Source organism: Capricornis sumatraensis, chromosome 17 (genome assembly GCF_032405125.1).
Source record: "Capricornis sumatraensis isolate serow.1 chromosome 17, serow.2, whole genome shotgun sequence".
Taxonomy (NCBI): Eukaryota; Metazoa; Chordata; class Mammalia; order Artiodactyla; family Bovidae; genus Capricornis; species Capricornis sumatraensis.
The window spans coordinates 9,916,831-9,943,577 of record NC_091085.1 but is presented as its reverse complement, the minus strand read 5'-3'; the positions used below and the strand labels follow the sequence as shown (position 1 = coordinate 9,943,577).

Here is a 26,747-nt window from a genome sequence, read left to right as displayed (position 1 = left end):
CACATTTGTTTTTTTGTTCCTTTGTCTTTTTCACTTTTGCATCCCTTTCTTTGTAGCTTATGCCTTATAAAGGTACTGCTTAACTGATTAGAGACATTAAAAGAGGTTTCCAGCTTCCCTTGTAGGGAAGAACTTTGGGGCCAAGGCTTCAGTGATCTCTGAATATAGCAGCCACAACTATTCTTGTTTTTTTTGTGTCTCAGAGAAATGCTTCATAGGTTCCTCCTGGAGCTCCATGTCATAAACACTTCTCTTAAACTTTGCTTTAGGAGCTGCAGCCATGAGTGAAGAAACTGTAGATGGGACAAACGGATGCAACAAAGTGCGGACTGGTACTCAGAATGAAGCGGCGCTGCTTGCTTTGATGGAAAAGACTGGATACAACATGGTTCAAGAAAATGGGCAAAGAAAGTTTGGTGGTCCACCTCCAGGTGTGGATTTCTTTTATGTTCTAAAGATTGGGTGTTTAATGCAGTCATTTATGTTAGGTATATATCTCCACAAGTATCCCAGACAAATAGCTCTTTCCTCAAAACCGCTTTAAGACTTCAGCAGTCATTTTTACTGTTGTGAGGGAGAGGAGGTAGATTATGTTTGTTATGTGTGTCCCTGAACATTCTACTGATGGTTTAAGTAGCAGTTAAGAAATAAGTCAGGATTAGGGGAAAGTGGGCTCTAGCTATGAAGGGGGAGGGCATTTGGGGAGGAATCAGAAAGAGTAACAAGTAGAGGAGTGGTGTTTATGCTAGATGCAAGCAGATTATTAGATATGATGTTTTGCCTTTCTACCAATAGCCAGTACAGTTTCCTTGCTCAAAACCCTCCGGCTAACTTTGTGTGAGACTTAAACGAGAATCGTGGCCTCTAACGGCAGTGATGGCTGCTTTGCCTGTCATTTTGCTCCTCCCTCAAGTATGCGCTTCCGATACAGACCTTCTTGCTGTGTGCTCTTCTAATATGACTAATACGGAAAGCACTTGCTTTTCTCTTTTCTGATACGTTCTCAAGGCTCATTCCTGCATTTGATTCAGGTCTCTGGTCAAACCTCATGTGCTTAGAAAAGATGTGCCTGATTACCAAAAATATCAACCCTTCTGTGGCCTTATTCTGCTTCATAGCACTCACTACTCGTTGTCTTCTTTTTCTATTGAATATAAGCTTCATGAAGGAAGGAGGCTTCTAGTTTGTTCATTGTGGTATCCCCAATATGTATAATAGTGCATGGCATATAGAAGGCTCACAGTAAATCTGTGGAATGAATTACTGAATAGTAAACATAAATACCTGATTAGAATTTGTCTATTTTTGTCTTTCAGGTTGGGAAGGTCCACCTCCGCCTCGAGGCTGTGAAGTTTTTGTAGGAAAAATACCTCGTGATATGTATGAAGATGAGTTAGTTCCTGTATTTGAAAGAGCTGGGAAAATATATGAATTTCGACTTATGATGGAATTTAGTGGTGAAAATCGAGGTTATGCTTTTGTGATGTATACCACAAAAGAAGAAGCCCAGTTAGCCATTAGAATTCTTAATAATTATGAAATTAGACCAGGGAAATTTATTGGTGTGTGTGTAAGCTTGGATAATTGCAGATTATTTATTGGAGCTATTCCGAAAGAAAAGAAGAAAGAAGAAATCTTGGATGAAATGAAGAAAGTTACAGAAGGAGTTGTAGATGTCATTGTTTACCCAAGTGCAACTGATAAGACCAAAAATCGTGGTTTTGCATTTGTGGAATATGAATCTCATAGAGCTGCTGCTATGGCTAGGAGAAAACTAATTCCAGGTAAATTTATCCTTTTTCAAAGGTTATTTTTCTATGTTAACCTTACTATACATTTGAAAAAATAGCAGTACCTTGTAGATCAATTTATAAAAATATGTAGTGCCCTTGAAGAAGAATAGAAATTAAGAAAGTAAAACAAATGATTCTAAAAGAATATGATCCTATATAATGAGTCATTTGTTAACAGTTCACTGATTTACTGAATGTATACAGTTTTGTTTAGCTCTTAGTTGTTGTTTGATAAAAATAAAAAGGACAGTCCCTAATCCTTCTAATAAAGGTCTTGAATTGTATTTGTTCTTTTGACTCTCAAAATTAATTTCACTGTAAGTCTGTCTCAGTTCACCTTAGTAAAAACTTGTGTGAATAGGAAACTAATACTTTACCAAATACATTATATGTATTTGAGTTTCTGTTTCTTTGGAGAAACAGTTCTACTTATTTTTGATTTAGATTTATTTTAATTGTCTTCAAATTAATTTATTTTTTTACAGGAACCTTCCAACTGTGGGGCCATACCATTCAGGTGGATTGGGCTGACCCAGAGAAAGAGGTTGATGAGGAAACCATGCAGAGAGTTAAAGTTCTCTATGTACGAAATTTAATGATCTCAACTACTGAGGAAACAATTAAAGCAGAATTCAATAAATTCAAACCTGGTACAGTTGAGCGAGTAAAGAAACTTAGAGATTATGCTTTTGTTCACTTTTTCAACCGAGAAGATGCAGTGGCTGCCATGTCAGTAATGAATGGAAAATGCATTGATGGAGCAAGTATTGAGGTAACACTGGCAAAACCCGTAAATAAAGAAAACACTTGGAGACAGCATCTTAATGGTCAGATTAGCCCCAATTCTGAAAACCTGATTGTGTTTGCTAACAAAGAAGAGAGTCACCCCAAAATTCTAGGGAAGCCGCCAACTCTTCCAGCTCGTCTCAATGGCCAGCATAGCCCAAGCCCCCCTGAAATTGAAAGATGCACCTACCCTTTTTTTCCTGGAACAAAGCTTACTCCAATTAGTATGTATTCTTTAAAATCCATTCATTTCAATTCCGCAGTAATGCATTTGGATTATTACTGCAACAAAAATAATTGGGCGCCACCAGAATATTATTTATATTCAACAACAAGTCAAGATGGGAAAGTACTCTTGGTATATAAAATCGTTATTCCTGCTATTGCAAATGGATCCCAGAGTTACTTCATGCCAGACAAACTCTGTACTACGTTAGAAGATGCAAAGGAACTGGCAGCCCAGTTTACATTACTTCATTTGGGTAAGTTTATAAGTACTTTAAACAACATAGTATAATATGGAATTAGAAAGTATTATTATAGATTATGAATTTATTTTGTTTGAACTCAACATTAGTGGTGAGTATTTAACATAAATTTTACCTCAGTTTTGTGAACTCATGCTAAATTTTACTGAGACTTCTGTTTGATCTTCCTATATTTAGTTTTTTACTTATTATTTACTGGGGGAAACATTTGGTTTTGATTTACTAAGAGTTCACTATCTTAACATCAATTTACTGTTTTTGTAGTGACTAATCATTTGAAATAGTTTCTGTGTAAGTTGCAGTATTTATTACTTAGACCAGTTTATAAGAATGTTTTACATCCTTGGTGAAGTCTGCATGGTAATCTTTTTTTGAGAGCAGGCTTAGGCTTAAAATCAGAAGCATTTCAGATGGGTCACGTGTAGACACACCTTATGCTCAAAAATCTGGAAATCTGTCGTTATTACTTATGAAAAACAAGAAGCATCATTAAGAGATGTTTATGACCATTCTCTTTAATTTCATGCTTTTAAAAAAGTTTCTCTAAAGCATTTGAAGGATAATTAAGACACACTTTGGGCCATATGCTAACTAAATATTTTGCCTTGTGAAGAAAGAGATGTAATATCACTCTGGTGTCTTCCTTCTGCTGTTTTTTTTACTAATCTATGTTAGTCTCTCCTGACTGTCCTCCTGTTGCACTAGTCTGTTTCATTTATTAATGCAGCTGTAGGTTTCAGTTGGTTATTACTTTGTTTAAAATAATATTTATTAGAAGAATACTGGCTTATTGAAAGTTACAATAGAATGGAAAGGTCTACTAAGGATTATAATTGTCCTTGATTATAATTGTCAGTCATAGCTTAAAATTTATTTGTTATATAGTTGTATATTACTGAAGATTGTATCTGTTACATGTTCTCAAATTTGTTAAGGAGAGGAAATCAAAAAGGAAAATCATTGTTAAAGGGAGAGTAATTTTTGTACCTCATTGTAGACTTGCTTATGTATCATGGCTACTCCAATGGTATTACAAATATTTTTAGGAGATTCTGATTTGGAAGTGGAGTCAGAATTTTAGGGCTGAAGGGAGGTTCCCTACAAGAAACTTACCAGCAGTGTTCTCAATTATTAGTTTGGAGTTTGGGAATTTTACAGTCATCTAAGTTAATTAAGTCTTAGATGTGATTTCAGTTAATGTACAAAACATTGGGTTGGCCAGAAAGTTTGAGTTTTTCTGTACGATGATATGTATATGCATGCTAAAATCACTGCAGTCATGTCAACTCTTTGCAACCCCATGGACTGTAGCCCACCAGGCTCCTCTGTCCATGGGATTCTCCAGGCAAGAATGCTGGAGTGGGGTGCCATGGCCTCCTCCAGGGGATCTTCCCCGCCCAGGGGTATGTTTCCTGCACTGGCAGGCGGGTTCTTTACCACTAGTGCCCCCTGGGATGCCTGTATGATGATAGAGAAAAACTGAAACGAACGTTTTGGCCAACTCAGTAGAGTCCTTCAGTTTTTCTTTTAATAAAGACAGTCTGAGTTAAAAATAAAAGTAGGTGGATAGCAAATGATTAACAGTGTTCTTAGAGAAAATGGATCCAATTATTCTTTCAAAGTGGAATGTTTGGCATTCAGTTGCTGAGCAAGATACTTGTGTTTGAAACGTATTTTATTTCTATATCTATTCATTTTCTTTACAAATTTAAATTTGCAAGATTCTTAAAAACATTTTTTTTTTTAGTTTGTCAGATTTTCTATTTAGACCTAGTTTACCCATCTACTTGTAAATTCCATTATTAAGATGTTTTTCACTTGAGTCCTAGGGCCATAGTTAACTCCTATTCACCTGTAGTTCCCAAAGACAACCCCTGTTCAATTATAGTATTTCCAACTTGATTATGTTCACTAGGGATGCAGTTAATGTCAAGGAATGAAGTGCTTAGGGGACCCAGACAGTTTGCTTTAGTCTTCTAGTACAGATTTTATCAGCGTATATCAAGACTGCTTATAATAAAAAATTGAACAGTTTCTGTTTTATTTTTCAGTTTCAGTCCATCATCAGAGACAAAAGCCAAGATCCAAATGCAAGCCAAATTTTGAGTTTCATACGCAAGGCCAGGGGCCTTGTCCATAGATAGTAGCACACAAACTGTGATTGACTAGAAATCAGAATGAACGCTAAGTTAAGAGGCAGCTAAGCAGGAAGAGAGAATTCAAGGAAATGAAAAAATCAGAAGTCTAGAAATCTTTGATAAGAAAACAAACATCAGACCTTCAGAGGTCTTTAAAGTAGGCAGCCGGAAAGTGACATATTGCCACAAGGCAGGTTAGGAATAGGTTGAATACTGTTGGCAGTGCTTTGGCGTGCTTGTTCCTTCTGTTAGCATTGGATCCTTTGGGCTTTGATGAGCTGTGCCTTTTTATGTGCGGTTTCCTTTAAATAAAGGTTGCAGAGTTTCACTGGGTGGCTCAGGGTTGAGATCAGTTGGTAATAGTGTTGTGTTTTTAGAGGGGAAGAGATGCTGTGTTACTGATGTCTTGCATGTTTCAAGCATTAGATTGTTCCAAGCAAGTTCCAACCAAGAGGTTGCTATTGGTTCCTGGAATTCCTCAAATGTGAGTGCAAGTGAAAGTCGCTCAGTCCTATTGGACTCTGTGACTCCATGGAGTATACATGTACAGTCCATGGAATTCTCTAGGCCAGACTCCTGGAGTGGGTAGCCTTTCCCTTCTACAGGGGATCTTCCAAACCCAGAGATTGAACCCAGGTCTCCCTGCTTGCAGGCAGATTCTTTACTATCTGAGCCACAAGGGAATCCCGAATATTGGAGTGGGTGGCCTATCCCTTCTCCAGTGGATCTTCCCAACTCAGGAACCGAACCGAGGTCTCCGGCATTGCAGGTGAATTCTTTACCAACTGAGCTATCAGGGAAGCCCCCTCAAATATAGTTCATTAAGTATGAAATCATATTTTGGCTCTATTTTCTTGAAGAATTTGAATCTAATTTCTTAGTGAATTTAACTGCTATTAATATTTTAAGATTTTTTTTAGGTGTACACCTATTTTCTTTAGGTGTAGCATTTTATTTGCTTTGCCACTCTTCTCTTTCAGTTTTGATGCTATTTTGATGCTATTAAATCTTTCCTTAATGATCTTTGGCTGTTCTATGCTATATAAACAATCATTTGCCTTTTTGTCTCAGCTCTTTAAGAGTGTGCTTTCACTGTCCATGTTTGTTTTAGCTTCACTATGCCAGTTTTTCAAGTCTGAAAAATAAAAGAGAAAAAAATAGATTTCATTTAGTTAAATGACGATTATTGGTGTTGAGGAACATGGAAGTTTTTTCAAGGGAGAGCAGGCATCTATAGAAGTACCAAATCACAGTACTTCTGGTGAACATTTAGTGCTCTTACTAGAGTCCAGAATATTCTTGTTGCATAGTAATGTAAAATGAATTTTTAAAATATTCTGGTTTTTTTTTGTTTCCATTTATAGTAAGCTTTATTTTAAGCAAAATACTTTATGAAAAGCTGGAAGCTGGGGTTCTTGCCAAAATTGAACCCTTACTATTTTTTACTTCAAAGATAGAGACTGTCTTCATCTTCAGGATGTCAGAGAGTAACCTCCCTGGGAACTCAGTACCCAACCAACAAGATAAGAAATTATCTATCACTTGGTTATTCAACATTAGGAAGCTGTAATAAATGGGATACTCAGTGGGTTTAAGAAAGGCTTCCCTGGTGGCTCAGCAGTAAGGTGTCTGCCTGCAGTGCAGGAGATGTGGGTTCAGTCCCTGGGTTGGGAAGATCCCCTGGAGAAGAAAATGGCAACCCACTCCTGTATTTTTGCCTGGAAAATTCCAGGGACAGAAGAGCCTGGCAGGCCACAGCCCATGGGGTTGCAAAGAATTGTACATGAATTAGCAACTAGATCACTACACCACCATCAGTGGATTTAATGGGTAGAATACAGACTTGGGGGCTAGGAGATAGGTTTTATACTAAATATTTGATGTTTGGAAACATCTCAGGTCATTCTGTATCATAATTTTCTATCTCATAATTTTTATCTATTTAATAATTGACCAGAGTATCAGTATGAATAATCCTGCTTTTCCTAAAACTGCCTCTGTCTTGAATCTGGGCCTTCAAATATTGCCATAGCTTTCCTCTGGAGTAGTCTTCACTATTGAGGAGACAGCAATTGAGGAGATAAAAGTCCTAGTTTTGTAAGAAGAAAAGTCCTGGAAAATACTTACTGGAAGGAGGGAGGTAGCCTCAGTGTGTGATGATAATTGATTCTGTTAATAATTTACTAACAAATAACTGTAGGCAAGACATTTCTCATTTCTGTTTGTTCATTCCTGATGCAAATGGTAGTTTTTTACTTGAATGATACTTAAAACTCTTAAAAAAAAAAAAAAAACAGGAGTGAAATACCTGTCACAAACCAGCTTGTTTGTGACATTGATTTAATTTCGTCTGAAATTTTGTGCTGTTGCTATGACTGATAAAATTTAATTAAAGAACAGGCTTTTTTGAATGCCTCTTTTGTGTGAATTGTACTTTACTAAGCAGTCTGGACCTAAAGGTAAATAAGATACTGTTCTGGCCCTTAAGGAGTCAGATCTGCTGAAGAAGGCAGAGGTGTGAACTCTACGCATAGTTACTTTGGGAACACAGAAATGTGCTTTGGTGATTTCAGTCAGATTTTTAGGATTAGGAATAGAAAATATGTGGACTTTAGTTAATCTAAATTTCATCAGTTCTATTTTTGAAAGTTTGTGGATATTTTCTTTCTTTTTAGTACAGCCTATGTTGACTGTGCTTGCTTTTGCTTTTTCCAAGTAATGTTTTTCTTAGATGAATCCATTTTGATTTGTGTGGACCATTTTATGTGTGAATATTCATCTTTTTTACATATTCTGTACTTTTTTCAGCATTCATTTTGTGGCTGACCTGCATGTTGCTTCTCATATTTGACTTTGTAATGGCATACATCATCAGAATCTTCATTTTTTTTCTGGTCATTGAGTGCTAACATATTAAATTTATATTTTCTAAGCATGTGGCAGTTATGTTTGCTATCCCTTTAATATCATTAAAAGATTAGGGGATTAGGTTTTTATTTCTGTTGTCACTTGTAACTTGGTTGATAGTTATGAAATAGAAGACACAGTAAGATGAAGAAATACTATTCTGAGAAGTTTTCATCTGAAAAATAATTGGTGCTATTTTTTATGAGCTATCATTATTTCCAGATTGATGGGCAGAAATTCAAAAATAAGATTTTAACTTAAAAAATTTGCCAATAAATTGCTTTGAAACAAAGAGAAACTTCCCTAGTTTTTTAAATTTAAGAAATTTTAGGAGAAATGGACGGAGGAGCCTGGTGGGCTGCAGTACATGGGGTTGCTGAGAGTTGGACACTACTGAGCAACTTCACTTTCACTTTTCACTTTCATGCATTGGAGAAGGAGGTGGCAACCCACTCCAGTGTTCTTGCCTGGAGAATCCCAGGGATGGGGGAGCCTGGTGGGCTGCCATCTGTGAGGTCACACAGAGTTGGACACGACTGAAGCGACTTAGCAGCAGCAGCAGCAAGCTAAATATAATACAGTGGTTATAGTGAAATTTTAAAGTTAAATAACTAGAAAAATTAACACTTTTAGAAAGTTAATATTTTCTTTCCAGTTTTAATTATGGATCTAACTTTTATACTATTTCAAACTTATATTTTAAAGAACAAAAGTAATTTTCTGAATTTGTTTTAAAATTCACCTAGTTAAGTGGGATGATCACCAACATTTCATACATTAATTTGTTTTCCATATGACCAAGTGGTGAGATGAAAATTCCATTAACTCAACTATGTGTCTTTGGACCTCAGAGAGGGCCCTGTGTTCATGAAAATGTGTTTTTACTCCTCTTGAAACCTAGTTTTTTTTCCCCAGAAGATCATTTGATATTACTCATAATTTTTATCTTACTAACACTTGTTTTAACGGACCATAATTTTTGTGAAGTTGCTGCTGTAAGAGAAGCTTAATAATGAGCAATCAAGTAAAAGAAGCTATAGTCTCAGCTGCCAACACAGTGTGACCCTGAAATGATCCACCTTTGTGGACCTTGGTGCCTTCATCTCTAAAATATCAGGGTTTTACTTGGTGACTTCTACGGAGGTCACCTCCCCCAAATTTATGGTTTTGTTTAAAATATGATAAAAACTCTGTAAAGAACCAAAAAACAATATTTGAGTTTTTCTTATGCATACCGAGATAGAATTCAAGTAGTTTAAAATCAAGAGCTGCTTTTGTCAAGATTAACCCTTTTCTCAGTTTAATGCTCCTTTTTTTCATATAATTCAAAACTTAACGTTTGTCTGCTTCACAGCAAAACAACTAGATTAAGACAATGAGTTACCGATTTCATTTTCATGATGACAAGTAATTATTTTTTCTTTCCATGCATTTGTCAATTAATTATAATCAAAACCAAGATTTTATAAAACAACCTGATTACTCAGCGATTTGGAAATTAGTTTTTGTACCAGAGAATCTAGGAAGTTAATAATGCATATTAAAACATATGACCAGTATTATTCCATAGTTATATTATTAGCTGACAAATGTGATTGTGTGACTTCATTTATTTTACACATTTATTTGGTCATGCTTGATCTTCTGTCCTACAGTTTCTTAGTATCTTTGGTTAATACATTTCTAAAATTCTTTTTCTAATATACTAGTTTTAATAGTAGCTACTGCTTTTTAATTTATAAACTTAATGTATGATATTTAATATTTAAAAAACCCATGGTTTGTAAATTTTCCCCTAGTGTTAAAGGCCACAGTAAATTTTGCATATGTGCATTCTTAGATGTCAGCAGCAACTCAAAATTTTACCACATGATATCCCCTAAATATATTTTTCAATGTGGCTTTAAAAGGAATTTCAGTGTTGTATTGATTTTTTTCTCTCCTCTAAGCTTCTAAACCCTCTGAAATAAGTAAGCTTTATACATATTTTGGAGGGTTTAGAATAGTGAAACTCTGTGTAGAAGCTGCACTATTGTGCCTTTATTTCTGCTTCCTACTTAATATTTGCTGCTACTGCTAAGTCGCTCAGTCGTGTCCGACTCTGTGCGACCCCATGGACTGCAGCCTACCAGGCTCCTCCATCCATGGGATTTTCCAGGCAAGAGTACCGGAGTGGGTTGCCATTGCCTTCTCCTTAATATTTAGTAGACAGTAATTACTGATGCTATAAAATGAATGGAGTGAATAGGGATGGAAGCTGTTTTGGAAAAATGGTTTTATTGTGATGTTTTATTCAAGTGATCATTTGTGATTTCAACCACTTTAAAATTATTCAATGTCAGTTGCTTCCAGGCGTTTTGGTGTGAATTAAATGTAGTACCTGATCTTACTAGTTAATTTCAGATATATTATCTATACTAGAGCAATTCACGGAGAAGGCGATGCACCCCACTCCAGTACTCTTGCCGGGAAAATCCCATGGATGGAGGAGCCTGGTAGGCTGCCGTCCATGGAGTCGCAAAGAGTCGGACATGACTGAGCAACTTTACTTCACTTTTCACTTTCATGCATTGGAGAAAGAAATGGCAACCCACTCCAGTGTTCTTGCCTGGAGAATCTCAGGGACGAGGAAGCTTGGTGGGCTGCCGTCTATGGGGTCACACAGAGTCGGACACAACTGACGTGACTTAGCAGAGCAATTCATCCTCTGTCATAGAGTGATATACATTCTATCCAAGACCTGATAGTGCATTACCTCTAAGAAGAGTGTACTTGCCTCTGGAGAGTCAAAAAAATAAAAAAAAATCCCTAGTTTCCCAGGTGGTTAGAATCTCTAAATTGCCAAAATGTTAATAACAACTTGGATTTTCTTGCCCTTAAGTTTGAAATATTTGGTTAAAGGTCGTTAGTTATATATGGGCCTTTCCTTACAGCAAGTGACATGTGAGTTATAAAAATTAGTTACAATAATTCATATTTTAAGAGAATCTTTTATTTGGCTAACTGTATCTTTCTGCATTGCCTTTAGTAAATACAGTCTTACATACCACTGATTATGATTTCTACTATAAATGTATTTATAACTTCCAGTTAAAAAGCGTATCAGAGTGCAATCATTAGAAAACATCAGTCTGCTCAATTATATTGCCTGATAATTTGATAAGTGTACTCTAAACTTCTTCATTTCATACATATTTAAACAGTACAGCCTGATTTTTATACACAGAGTAATCAAGAGTAAATAAACTTGAATAAATAAAAATTTTAAACTTGAATATACAACTCGTTTCCTTTATACAGTAGTTATCTGTTGACCTTTACTTCATTTTTTCTTTCATGTTTTTGATTTTCTTTCTTCATATTTTCTAAGAATGTTATTTCTAGAGACACTTTACTTTTTTTTACTTTTTTTTTTTTTGGTAATCCTCTTATAGGTGAATTATTGTAAGACTGCAAGCCCATGAAATTAATTTTTCTCTTATCTTCATTTCAGCATACATATTCCAGTCTGCTGGTTTACTGGCCAGATTAGGGAGGAAGCAAATTTGCAGCCGATGTGCCATAGTGTGTATGGCTTATTCCTTCTGCGGCTGTGTTAATTTTTGATCCAAAGGTGACCAAATATGTAGTTACAGATTTAGTAAAGTACAGATTCACCCACTCTCCAAAGTAGAGCCTTTCTGTGAAACCTTTTGTAAGCCAAACAGAATAAAGCCAAGAGGCTTAGGACACAGTCTTGCTAACAGAGGCACAAAGCAAATCAAGGTAAAGCACAGATGCTCACCAACACAATTCAGAGCTCTTGACACCTTGATGCTGAGACACTGTCATTCTGGGGGGAGGAGCTTGCCTTTGCTGGTCTGGATGTGTAGGCTGCATGCTGTCTTTACAGTGGAATTGCTACAGAATGAATGCTGAACACTGTTTTTGCTTTCTACCTTTTCTCATAGAGGAAAAGTCCTCTTTGAATTTCTTTTGGTTAGCAAAAACAGATACCAGTGTGTAATGTAAAGTGAACTTTCAAAAAGTGGGGGATACCTATATTGGATAATTTGGGGTATAGAATTTAAAACATTCGAAGTGAGCCATTATGATTCTTTGGAAAACAGGTTTAAATTGTATTCTGCACTATAAAGTTATAATTTTTACCAAAAGCAAAATAATTCAGAGTAACATTTATTAATTTAAATGTCTTATTTGTGTGTTTAGTTGTCTACATTTGTTTCTTTGAGAGATCACAAATCAAGTTTCCTTGAGTGATTCATAGGTGTGAAATTTAGATATACCAACTATAGAAATAATGAGGATATCAGAGCATTGGAAAGTTACTTTTTTTCTCTTAACTAGAGAGAAAGGGGAGATATTGAGCAAAAATAGGATTACTTATTCTGTGAAAGCACTCTTACCTTCTGAAGGGTATTTACAAATATGAGATCTCTGAGATTTGTTTTCCTTCTTTATTTCTTTTAAGTTTTTCCTATGATTTACTGATTTTAAGGTTTTTACGTGCTTGTATTGGAATGTATCTAGGGTAACTGTGACTCTAGGATACCTGCTCTTTTTACAGGTAACTTTCTTACTTATGCACCAGTGTGTTTTTAAACCTTACTTTTCCTGATTTTTAAAAATCTTTGTACCTCATTTATTTTTGCTTATTGTGGTTTATGCTACAAGCAGGGAGTGGCATATTAGTGAACATGACTTGAGGGGGATTAACGGCCTTTTTCATCAGTCCTCTTAGGCCTTGGCAAGTATATTGATGTCAGCCAGTCTGATTTAAATTGGTAAATAAAGCAAATTTCATTGCCTTGAGATTTTGTCTGAATTTTTAGGCAACAATGATTTTTATTTTCAGTTATTTTAGTCTGATGTTGTATTTTGAAAATTTTTATATGACAAGAAAAATTTCTATAGCCAACTAGCAAATATTTATGTTTAGATTTGTTATCAATAATTTGAAACCAAGTAAATTGAAGTGTTGTTACATTGTTTAATTATATTTATTCTAGGGTTCTTTAAATATATAGTTCATTAATTCAGGGAATTTATACAAATTCTAGAGCCCTGTTATAAAAATCTGACTTAGGAAAAGGATGGAAAGATGTTTAACTTCCCCTCAGCTCAGTTTCTGTTTGGGAGAGAGCGTGTTGTCTCATACTGATGGAGCAGCCTGACCCAAGTAGAATATTAATCTTACCTTTATCTTTTCTGTTTATTTTCTACTGGTGTTGGGCTATCCACCATAGTCCTTATCTCTCCCTGAAAGATATAAGGTGGTTTATTAAAAATAGGTTAAGTATGAAAGGATTCAAATCTTAAAAATTGAAGAAATTATTAAGTCAGTGGGAAATTATGAGTAGGAAAATAAAGCCAAGCAAAACTAAACAATATATTGTTTAGGAATGAAGGAATATATGGCAGAACTATAAAGGAAAGCAAGAGAATGGTTAACACTTAAAAATTAAGATCATAATTAAGGATTAAGAGAGATTGAAAGTGATGCAAGAGATTTCCAAGGTATTGATTATTTTCTATTTCTAAACCTGTGTGATGAATGCATGTTTTTATTTTAAAAATGCTGTTGACTGAACAAGGACCTACTGTAAAGCACAGGGAACTTTGCTTAATGTTATATAGCAATAAAAAATTTTTTTATGTATAGAATTTTCTAGGCAAGATTACTGGAGTGGGTTTACCATTTCTTATTTCAGGGTATCTTCCCAACCCACGGATTAAACCAGCATCTCTTGTGTCTCCTCCACTGCACCACCTTGTTAATATGAATGTTCATGCAGCAGATACTTATTGGACACTGTGTTCTCTCTCAAGTCCTGAGGATCACTGTAGTGAATCACACACAGCTGCTGCCTTCATAGAATTCACATTCTATTGAGGGAGACAGTTATTCAGTTTCTTTTCTGATAAACATTCTAAAGAAGTATGGGGTGTTACGAGAAAATATAATTGGATGACCTGAGATGAGAGGGTCAGGAAATAGTACACTGCATTTTAGAATTACAGCAAAAGGAAACTCAGTTCTTTAAATCTAGGATAACGTAGAGGCAACATTGCCTGTAAGAACGTGGCACTCAGAGCTGAATTTCCTCAGTTCACATCCCAGCTTCATCGCTTACTTGGGAAGTTACTTTATCCTCTCTGTACTTGAGTTTCCTCATCTGAATGTTAAGAATATTTATCTCATAGAGTAATTATATGTATTAAATGAGTTAAAATTGTAAAGGGCCCACAGCACTGCCTTGTATATTAAAATATGCTGTATAAGTATTAACAATCTTTATTCAGAAAACAAATCCAGGACAACAGATTTTCCAACCATGTATAATAATGAATTTTATTAGTAATAATAGTAGTTAAGATTCTTGGAGGGTTTACTGTATATTAGGTACTGTGTTAAATGCCTTTACATGATTCTGCATTATTTGTGAACTCTCTGAGGTGCTGTAGATATTATTTTTATGTCTTTTTATATAGTATTATTTTTATTTTATTTTTATGTAGATAATATTATTTGTATAATAAATATTTATTATATTTTATGTCAGCTTTTTTTAATAAGTGAAGAAACCAAGGCTTTAGTAGACTGAGTAATTTGTTCAGGATTCCCCAGTTGTCTAAGAAGTTGTGCTCTTAACTGCTTTTTTTTGTTGTTCCGTCGCTCAGTTGTGTCCGACTCTTTGCAACCCCATGGACTGCAGCTTGCCAGGCTTCCGTGTCCTTCACTGTCTCCTGGAGCTTGCTCAAACTCACGTCCACTGAATCAGTGATGCCATCCAACCGTCTCATCCTCTGTTGCCCACTTCTGCTCCTGCCCTCAATCTTACTCAGCATCAGGGTCTTTTCCAGTCAGTTGGCTCTTAGCATCACATGGCCAAAGTATTGAAGCTTCAGCTTCAGCATCAATCCTTCTAATGAATATTCAGGGTTGATCTTTAGGATGGACTGGTTTGAGTCTTTTCCAGCACCAGAGTTCAAAAGCATCAATTCTTCAGCACTCAGCCTTCTTTATGGTCCAACTCTGACATTTCTACATGACTGTTGCAAAAGCCGTAGCTTTGACTATATGGACCTTTGTCGGCAAAGTGATGGCTCTGCTATTTAATATGCTGACTGGGTTTGTCTTAGGTACTGTTCTTTATTAACTACATGTTCCCAGTGAAAAACTGACCTTTGTGTAATGTTAAACATTTGATGACAGATCTGAATTTGGGGAAAATTATTGGCAAGTTATTCTTCTGAAACTTAAAATATAGTGTAATGGGCTTTTGTTTCATACTTTGCCTGCTTTTCAGAGACAGGTTTATCTTCCTAGTCCAACAAGCCCGTATTCCCATTCACTCCATGTATTAATAGTGTGCACCTAGTATACCTGTTTGAATCCTAAATAAATCATTTAAGTTACAGAGGAGTTGTGAACATACATTGTTTACAAATGAGCTTTGGGATTTTTCAGTTTCCTCTGGGGTGAGCATTGCCAGCTGGTCACATGTGTGACATGCCGGCAGAAGAGACTTGTTTTTTCCCTCCCTCAGACACTAGACAGAGTTTCAGATAGGCACGGTCTGTTGAGGTCTGTCCATGGTATCTTGTTGCTTGGTGTTCTCATTTTGCTTTTGGACTGTGCTCAGATGCCACAGCAGTATGTAACTCACCCATGCAACCTACGGCTGCAGCTACATCTGCTGTTGCTTTTACCGCTTTCTTGCTCAGGAGCCTACAGGGGCTTGCTTTTATAATGCATAGCATATCAAGTCCTCTGAACTCCATATTCTCTTGTTCAGAATTCTCAGTTGTTTGTCCCCATCTTACCTAACAATAGATAGTATCTTCTGCCACTTTGAATCATTTTTCTTTTATATACTATTTTATCTTGATAGTGACTATTATATTGTGTGGTTTTATTTTTTAAATTATAAGTGATTAACTTTCCATTTATCTGTACTAATTCTTTTTTAAACTTACTATATTACATGCAAACTGAAAAGCATGCACAGGGCATGACTGAAAGCTTTGTGAGTTACCACAGAGGCAACACATCAGCGTAACCACTAGTTAGACACTGTCCGACTCTGCAGCGCCGTGGGCTGTAGCCTCCCAGGCTTCTCTGTCCATGGAATTTTCCAGGCAAGAATACTGAAGTGTATTGCCATTTTCTCCTCCAGGGGATCAACTTGTGTCTCTTAAAAGAGTCTCCTGCTGGCTGGTAGGTTTTTTACCACTAGTGCCACCAAGGAAGCTGTAACCACTAGCGGAAGACAAAGTATCAGTACCCTAGAACAGTCCTCTGTGCTCCTACTCAGCTATCTCTATTCCCAAAGGAAACTAATCTTCTGACTACTTCTGTTTTTGAAATTTGTACAGAATTTTGTATGTTTTTGTCTGGCTTATTTTGACATTATGTTTATGAAATTGGCCTGTGTTGTTATATGTACTGTCATCTGTGTAAGGATTCCATCAAAATCATACAGGTTGCTATTTCTGTTGTTAGAAATTTGAGTGCTTCATATTTGAGCTGTTTGAATAATGATGCTGTGAATATTCTTTTACATGGTGGGTTTTTCTGGTGTACATTTGAATGCATTTCTGTTGAATACATAGGCATACATGTGGTAAGTAAGTAAGTGAAGTTGCTCAGTCATGTCCGACTCTTGGCGACCCCGTGGACTGTAGCCTACCAGGCTTCTCTGTCCATGGGATTCTCCAGGCAAGAATACTGGAGTGGGTTACCGTTTCCTTCTCCAGGGGATCTTCCCAACCCAGGGATCGAACCTGGGTCTCCCACATTGGAGGGAGACACTTTAACTTCTGAGCCACCAGGGAAGATTTATAACTGTGGTAGGTAATATTTTTAAAACTTGGGTGCCTATGTGCTAAGTCACTTCAGTCATATCCTATTCTGTGTGACGCTATAGACTGTAGCCTGCCAGGCTCCACTGTCCATGGAATTCTCTAGGCAAGAATGCTGGAGTAGGTTGCCATGCCCTCCTCCAGGGGATCTTCTGGACCCAGGGATTGAACCTGAGTCTCTTAGGTCGCCTGCCTTGGCAGGCAGGTTCCTTACCACTAGTGCCACCTGGGGAGCCTTTAAAACTTGAGCAGTTAAGGCCACACAGTTTTCCAAAGTGATTATATCAATTTATACTTTACTAGCAGTACATGGGTTTCAGTTGTTCCATATCCCTGCCACCGCTTTGAACATTATTTCTAGTCTCTTGATATTGAATACTCTGGCTAGATATAAATTGCTGTCTCATTAAGATCATAATTTCTATATCACTGTTGAGTGATGGATAGTGAGCATCTTTTAATAAGATTATAGGGCATTAAGATATCCTTTTGATGAAATGTCTCATTTTAAATCTTTTGTCCCTTTTTTATATTGGGTTGTTTGTTTTTTTCTTTTTTAAAGTACAACCCCTTTGCTGGATATATACTTTACAAATACCTTCTTCCACTAGTGGCTTATCTTTCTACTCTCTACATGATATACTTTGAAAAAGACAGAAGTTCTTAATTTTAGTGTGGTTTACTTTATCAGTCCTTAAAAGTTGGTACTGTTTGTGCCCTGCTTAAGAAATCTTTGCTTACCTCAAGGTGATAAAATACTCTCTTGTATTATCTTTTAGAAACTTTTATCTTTCAAGTTTAGTGAGATTGTGAAGTATGTATTGCATGTATATGTATGTATACGTTTACATATATATTGGTGTCTTACTCTAGATTCTATATTCCCTTGCATTGATTGATTTTATTGTAGTATCTTAATTATGAAAATCTTGATATTTAGTAGAGAACTATCTTCCCACACTTTTTTCTTTTCTTCACGATTACCTTGACTCATGTTAGCATTTATAGTTCCATATAAATTTTAGAATCAATTGTAAATGTTCACCAAAAATCCTACTAGGGATTTGATTAGAATTGAATCTGTAGCTCCATTTGTGATGAAATGACATTTTTATAATATTGGGCTTTCTGATCCATGAAACTTATACATCTATCCATTTATTTAGACTTTCTTTAATTTCTGTAAACACTCAATAGTTTATAAATGTTTGTGTAAGTGTTCCTACATCTTTTATTAGATTTATTCCTGAGTCTTAATGTTTTTCACTGCCATTGTAAATGCTGCCTTTTATTTCTATTTCTAATTGTTCCTGTTTATATAAATACAATTTACTTATTATGTATTGAATAATGCTATTTATTTGAGTATAATGGTTTGGCTCTATATCATTTAAAATTTTCCTACTTACACAGTGGTATCAGCCACACAAAAAAATGGGATTTTTTTCTTCTTTTGTCCTTTGACTTTTCTTTTTTCCTCTTGCCTTATTGCACTGGCTAGACCACTTATCCAGCCTTGACTGCAAATAATGATAAAAGGCATTCTTAAATCCTTTCAGTATTTCTCAATTAAGTATTATGTTTACTGTGGTTCTTAGAGAAGCCCTTTATCCTGGCCTTTCTATTCCTAGTTTGCTCAGAGGTTGTATCACAAATGGGCAATGAAGTTTTTCTGCATCTATATGGATAATTATATCATTTTATCTATTATTCTTTTAATGTTAACTGCATTGATTGATATTTGAATGTGACACCAGTCTTGCATTTCTGAAATAAACCCAGTTGGATCATGATATTCATTATCCTTTTTATGTATGCTAAATTTCATTTTTATATTTTCTTTAGGATTTTTAGATCTGTGTTCATTAATGAGATTGGCCCATACTTTTCCTCATAAAAACATTTACTAAATTTTTTCTCTTTTAATGGTCTACGTAAGAGTTTGGTTGGCGTTATATGTATATATTTGGATATGTGGAATATCATTTAAGAAGTCATCTTAGAGTTCTCAGCCTTTCTTTTATTACACTGGGTACATTTCAGGGCTACAAACTGCCCTTTAAGTGTGGTTATAGCTGTGTCACATATGTCTTGATGTTGTTGATTTTTATCATTATTTATTTGAAAATACTTCATTTTGATTTCACATGAGTATAAATTTTAAACATACGAAGATTTCTATAGTTATATTTTTGTTTTTTATTTTACTATGATCAAAAAGTATATTATGGATCATTTCAGTACTTTGTCTTTTGTTTTTTAATGATTAAATTTAAAAATTCATGCCTGATTAAAAAGAATGTATTTCCAGTTGGTAATTGCAGTGTATTTAGTTTGCTAGGGTTGCTGTGGCAAAGTACAACAATCTGTTTGACTTGAGCAACAGAAATTTATTTTTCCGTAGTTTGGAGTCTAGAAATAAGCTCTCTCTAAAGCTGGCAGGGGAGAATTCCCTTGCGCCTCTCGGCGTCACGCACTTGGGAGACTCTCCTTTCGTCTCTCAGTGGCACACACTTGCAGCAGCCCTTCACTTCTTTGGCTTCTGGATGTGCTGCACCAACCTCTGCCTCTGCTGAGTAAGGTTATCTTTTCTCCCTGTATCTTTCTGTGTCTTCATGAGGCAGTTTCTTCTCTGTGTGTCTCTGTTTCTATCAGGATATCCAGCATACTAGATTGAGTCCCTGCTATGCGCTTCCCCCGATGGCTCAGCAGGTAAAGAATCTGCCTGCAGTGAAGGAGACACAGGAAATGCATGTTCGATCCCTGGGTCGGGAAGATCCCCCGGAGGAGGAAAATGGCAATGCACTCCAGTATTCTTGCCTGAAAAGTTCCATGGACAGAGGAACCTGGCAGACTGCTGTCCATGGGGTCACAGAGATGGGCACTGTTGACCAACTGAGCACATACTACTCCAGTATGACCTCATCTTAACTAATTACATTTTTTGATTAGCCTGTTTCCAATTGAGGTCACATTATGAGGTGCTAGGGATTAGGACTTCAACATACCATTTTGGGGCACACGATTCAGCTCATAAGTTAGACCAGGTTTACTAATCAGATGTAGAATCCTTTATCTTTCATGTTTTTCTGGTGCGTATTCTATTACTGTGAGAGGGTTGTGAAAATTACCCATTGTGACTACAAACTTGGCTTTTCCTCCTTTTGATTCTGTCAGTTTTTGCTTTATATAATTTTAGGTTGTATATTATTAGGTACATAGAAATCTAGAATTGCTATGTTTTTCTGGCGAAGTGTACATTTTATTATTATACTGTGTCATTCTCTCTCTATTATGCATTGTTGTTGTTTTGTTCAGTGGCTACGTTGTGTCTGACTCTGCAGCCCCATAGACTGCAGCACACCAGACTTCCCTGTCCTTCTCTGTCTCCCAGAGTTTGCTCAAACTCCGGTCCATTGGGTTGGTGATGCCATCCAACCATCTCATCCTCTTTTGCCCCCTTCTCCTCCTGCCCCTATCTTTCCCAGCATCAGGGTATTTTCCAGTGAGTAGGCTCTTCTCATCAGGTATTGGAGCTTCACCTTCAGCATCAATCCTTTGAGTGAGTAGTCAGGGTTGATTTCCTTCAGGATTGACTGGTTTGATCTCCTTGCTGTCCAGAGGGACTCTCAGGAGTCTTCTCTGGCACCACAATAAAGAAACATAAATTTCAGCCTTCTTGATGGTCTCTCACATCTATACATGACTACTGGAAAAACCATAGCTTTAACTATATGCACCAAAAGTGATGTCTCTGCTTTTTAATACACTGTTAGGTTTGTCATAGCTTTTCTTCCAAGGGGCAAACGTCTTTTAATTTTGTGGCTGCAGTCATCATCTGCAGTGATTTTTAAGCCCAAGAAAATAAAATCTGCTGCTGTTTCTGCTTTTTCCCCATCTATTTGCCATGGAGTGATGAGCCTGGATGCCATGATCTTAGTTTTTTGAAGTTGACTTTTAAGCCAGCTTTTTTCCTCTCTTTCACCCTCATCAGGAGGCTCTTTAGTTCCTCTTCATTTTGTGTCATCAGAGTGGTATCTGCATAGCTGAGGTTTTTGATATTTCTCTTGGCAATCCTGACTCCTATCATTCTTTCCTGCCTTAAAGAATACTTTTGATATTAACATAGGTTTCCAGGCTTTCTTTTGATTAAGGTTTAACACATGTATTTTCTTCTATTTTTAAACTTTTACTTTCCCTGTATCTTAGTTTTAAGATGACCCCAATGTAGAGTTAGTGTTGTTTTTGTTGCTGACATTTGGTTTTGCTGAAAGTCTGTGTTTTAAGTGTTTGATCAGCTTGCATTTAATATACTTACACGAATGTTAAGAATTAAGTTTCTTGTCTTGCCCTTTGCCTTCTATTCCTTGTTCTGAGTCCTTGTGTACTCTTCCCCTTTTCTCCTTTCTTGCCTCCTTGTAATGGATTATTTAGTTGCTTTTTTTCTGTCTTCCTCTTTAGCTATATTATTCATAGAGTTTTTATTATTCTAGTTTTAACCTTGTAGCCTCCAGTATGTATTCTTTTTGGGGGGTTGCACCACCTGGCATGCAGGATCTTCATTCCCTGACCAGGGATTGAACTCACAAGCCCTGTGGTGGAAGTCCAGAGTCTTAACCATTGAACCACCAGGGCAGCCCCCAACATGTATTCTTAAGTTACTGAAATCTAATACTAATTAGTGTTTTTATTCCATTTAAAACAATGCAAGGGCCTTAATACACTCGAACTTATTAAATGTTCTCTTCCAATTTTTTGTAGTGTCTTGATATTTCCATATGTCTTAAGACTATGTTTTAACCCCCACATACCTAATTATAGTAGTTTTTAGTTAACATAAACAGTTTTTAATACTGTTTATATATCATTTCCTTTGCTCTTTATTTTCTGATATTACCAAGCATTAACTATGATTAATTCTTTATTCTGCTCAAAGAACATTCGTGTTTTCTTTGGTATGAATATGCCAGTGACAGCTTACCTCAGTTTGTTTGCCTGACTATGTCTTTAATTCATCTGCCTTTTGAAAGGGTATTTTTACTATACCAACTGTTACTTTCCATTAATTCCTTGAGGTTAATAATTCCATTCAGGCTATGTCTTTAATTCATCTGCCTTTTGAAAGGGTATTTTTACTATACCAACTGTTACTTTCCATTAATTCCTTGAGGTTAATAATTCCATTCAGGCTTCTGTTGTTTCTGTTGACAGGTCAGCTGAAATTTGCTTATTACTTCTTTATTTATTTTAATTGGAGGCCAATTACTTTAAAATATTGTGGTGGTTTTTGCCGTACATTGATAAGAATCAGCCACGGGCATACATGTGTCCCCCATCCTGAACCCCTCCTCCCACCTCCCATCCCTCTGGGTCATCCCAGTGCACCAGCTTTGAGTGCCCTGTTTCATGCATTGAACCTGGACTGGTGATGTATTTCACATATGGTAATATACATGTTTCAGTGCTATTCTCTCAAATCATCCCACCCTCGCCTTCTCCCACAGAGTCCAGAAGTCTGTTCTCTATATCTGTGTCTCTTTTGCTGTCTCTCATATAGGGTTATCATTACCATGCGTTAGTATACTGTATTGATATTTTTCTTTGTGACTTACTTCACTCTGTATAATAGGGTCCAGTTTCATCCACCTCATTAAAACTGATTCAAATGCATTCTTTTTAATAGCTGAGTAATGTTCCATTGTGTATGTGTACCACAGCTTTCTTATCCATTGATCTGCTGATGGACATCAAGGTTGCTTCCATGTCCTGGCTGTTATAAACAGTGCTGCGATGAACATTGGGGTACACGTGTCTCTTTCAGTTCTGGTTTCCTCAGTGTGTATGCCCAGCAGTGGAATTTCTGGGTCATATGGCAGATCTATTTCCAGTTTTTTAAGGAATCTCCACACTGTTTTCCATAGTGGCTGTACTAGTTTGCATTCCCACGAACAGTGTAAGAGGGTTCCCTTTTCTCCACACCCTCTCCAGCATTTATTGTGTGTAGATTTTTTGATAGCAGCCATTCTGACTGTCGTGGGATAGTCCCTCATTGTGGTTTTTGATTTGCATTTCTCTGATAATGAATGATGTTGCACATCTTTTCATGTGTTAGCCAGCCATCTGTATGTCTTCTTTGGAGAAATGTCTGTTTAGTTCTTTGGCCCATTTTTTTATTAGGTCCTTTATTTTTCTGGTATTGAGCTGCATGAGCTCTTTGTATATTTTTGAGATTAATTCTTTGTCAGTTGCTTCATTTGTTATTATTTTCTCCCACTCTGAAGGCTGTCTTTTCACCTTGCTTAGAGTTTCCTTCGTTGTGCAAAAGCTTTTAAGTTCACTTAGGTCCCATTTGTTTATTTTTGCTTTTATTTCCATTACTCTAGGAGGTGGGTCATAGAGGATCTTGCTCTGATTTATGTTAGAGAGTGTTATGCCTATGTTTTCCACTAGGAGTTTTATAGTTTCTGGTCTTACATTTAGGCCTTTAATCCATTTTGAGTTTGGTTTTGTGTATGGTATTAGAGTGTTCCAGTTTCATTCTTTTACACGTAGTTGACAAGTTTTCCCAGCACCACTTGTTAAAGAGATTGTTTTTCCTCCATCGTATATTTTCGCCTCCTTTGTCAAAGATAAGGTGTCTATAGGTGCGTGGATTTATCTCTGGGCTTTCTATTTTGTTCCAATGATCTATATATTTGTCTTTGGGCCAGTACCATACTGTCTTGATGACTGTAGCTTTGTAGTATAGTCTGAAGTCAGGAAGGTTGATTCCTCCAGTTCCATTCTTCTCTCTCAAGATTGCTTTGGCTATGCAAGGTCTTTTGTATTCCCATACAAATTGTGAAATTATTTGTTCTAGTTGTGTGAAAAGTGCCGTTGTAGCTTCATAGAGATTGCATTGAATCTATAGATTGCTTTGGGTAGTATACTCATTTTCACTATATTGATCCACTTTTTTCTGATCCATGAACATGGTATATTTCTCCATCTATTTGTGTCATCTTTGATTTCTTTCATCAATGTTTTATAGTTTTCTATATATACATTTTTTTGTTTCTTTAGGTAGATGTATTCCTAAGTATTTTCTTCTTTTTGTCACAATGGTGAATGGGATTGTTTCCTTAATTTCTCTGTTTTCTCATTGTTAATGTACAGGAATGCAAGGGGTTTCTGTGTATTAATTTTATATTCTGCAACTTTACCATATTCATTGATTAGCTCTAGTAATTTTTCAGTGGTGTCTCTAGGGTTTTCCATGTAGAGGATCATGTCATCAGCGAACAGTGAGTTTTACTTCTTTTGCAATATGGATTCCTTTTCTTTTTCTTCTCTGATTGCTGTGGCTAAAACTTCCAAAACTTATGTTGAATAGTAGTGGTGATTACTTGTCTTGTTCCTACCTTTAGGGGAAATGCTTTCAATTTTTCACCATTGAGGATAGTGTTTGCTGTGTGATAAACATATAGCTTTTGTTATGTTGAGGTATGTTCTTTCTACGCCTGCCTTCTGGAGAGGTTTTGATTTTTTTTTTATCATAAATGGATGTTGAATTTTGTCAAAGACTTTCTCTGAACCTATTGAAATAAGCATATGGTTTTTAACCTTCAATTTGTTTATGTGTATCTCATTGAGTGACTTGTGAATATTGAAGAATCCTTGCATCCCTGGGATAAAGCCCACTTGGTCTGATGTATGATGTTTTTAATATGTTGTTGGATTATGTTTGCTAGCATTTTGGTGAGGATTTTTGCATTTGTGTTCATCAGTGATATTGGCCTGTAGTTTTCTTTTTTGGTGGTGTCTTTGTCTGGTTTTGGCATTAGTGTGATGGTGGCCTTATAGAATGAGTTTGGGAGTTTACCTTCCTCTGCAGTTTTCTGGAAGAGTTTGAGTACGATAGGTGTTGGCTCGTCTCTAAATTTTTGGTAGAACTCAGCAGTGAAGCCATCTGGTCCTGGGCTTTTGTTTGTTGGAAGATTTTTGATTACAGTTTCTATTTCCATGCTTGTGATGGGTCTGTTAAGGTTTTTAGCTTCTTCCTAGTTCAGTTTTTACCTTATACTTTTCTAAGAATTTGTCCATTTCTTCCACGTCATCTATTTTATTGGCATAGTTACTGATAGTAGTCTCTTATGATCCTTTGTATGTCTGTGTTGTCTGTTGTGATTTCTCCATTTTCATTTGTAATTTGGTTGATTTGAGTCTCCCTTTTTTTCTTGAGAAGTCTGGCTAATGGTTTGTCAATTTTATTTATCCTTTCAAAGAACCAGCTTTTAGTTTTGTTGAACTTTTCTATAGCCTCCTTTGTTTCTTTTTCATTTATTTCTGCCCTAATTTTTGTGATTTCTTTCCTTCTACTAACCCTGAGGTTCTTCATTTCTTTTTTTTCTAGTTGCTTTAGGTATAGAGTTAGGTTGTTTATTTGACTTTTCTCTTGTTTCTTGAGGTAAGCCTGTATTGCTGTGAACCTTCCCCTTAGCACTGCTTTTACTAAGTACCATAGGTTTGGGTTGTTGTGTTTTCGTTTTTCTTTGTTTCTGTGGATATTTTCATTTCCTTTTTTATTTCTTCTATGATTTGTTGGTTACTCAGAAGTGTGTTGGAGAATGCAGTGGCAACCCACTCCAGTACTCTCACCTGGAAAATCCCATGGATGGAGCAGCCTGGTAGGCTGCAGTCCATGGGGTTTCTAAGAGTCAGACATGACTGACTTCACCTTCACTTTTCCTTTCATGCATTGGAGAAGGAAATGGCAACCCACTCCATTGTTCTTGCCTGGAGAATCCTGGGGACAGGGAAGCCTGGTGGGCTGCTGTCTGTGGGGTTGCACAGAGTCGGACATGACTGAAGCAACTTAGCAGCAGCAGAAGCGTGTTATTTAGCCTCCATATGTTTGTGCTTTCAATAGTTTTTTCCCCTGTAGTTGATATCTAATCTTAGATGCTTGAAATATTTTCAGTGTTTATGAATTTACTAAGGCTAGATTTATGGCCCAGGATGTGATCATTCCTAGAGAATGTTCTGTGTGTACTTGAGGAAAAGGTGAAATTCATTGTTTTAGGGTGAAATGTCCTATAGATATCAATTAGGTCTAACTGGTCCATTGTATCATTTAAAGTTTGTGTTTCCTTGCTAATTTTCTGTTTGGTTGATCTATCCATAGGTGTGAGTGGGGTATTAAAGTTTCCCACTATTATTGTGTTACTGTTAATTTCGCCTTTCATACTTGCTAGCATTTGCCTTATGTATTGAGGTGCTCCTATGTTGGGTGCATATATATTTTTAATTGTTATATTATCTTCTTGGATTGATCCTTTGATCATTATGTAGTGTCCTTCTGTCTCTATCATGGCCTTTATTTAAAAATCTATCTTATCTGATATGAGTATTGCTACTCCTGCTTTCTTTTCGTCTCTATTTGGGTGGAATATCTTTTTCCAGCCCTTCACTTTCAGTCTGTATGTGTCCCTTGGTTTGAGGTGGGTCTCTTACAGGCAGCATATATAGGGGTCTAGTTTTTGTATCCATTCAGCCAGTCTTTGTCTTTGGTTGAGGCATTCAACCCATTTACATTTAAGGTAATTATTGATAAGTATTATCCCATTGCCATTTACTTTGTTGCTTTGGGTTTGAATTTATAAACCTTTCCTGTGTTTCCTGTCTAAAGAATATCCTTTAGCATTTGTTGAAGAGCTGGTTTGGTGGTGCTGAATTCTCTCAGCTTTTGCTTGTCTATAAAGCCTGTGATTTCTCCTTCATATCTGAGTGAG

General features: G+C 36.3%; 1 protein-coding gene across 1 annotated transcript in view; it reads left to right on the top strand.

The window, feature by feature from the left end:
• The first annotated feature begins 280 nt into the window (after positions 1-280).
• Positions 281-26,747, top strand: part of RBM46 (RNA binding motif protein 46) — a 43,096-nt gene continuing 16,629 nt past the window's right edge. Inside the window, exons 1-3 of the mRNA XM_068990157.1 lie at positions 281-431; positions 1,317-1,784; positions 2,279-3,061. Of these exons, the coding sequence (XP_068846258.1) occupies positions 281-431; positions 1,317-1,784; positions 2,279-3,061 (1,402 nt within the window). The remainder of the gene's footprint in view (positions 432-1,316; positions 1,785-2,278; positions 3,062-26,747) is intronic.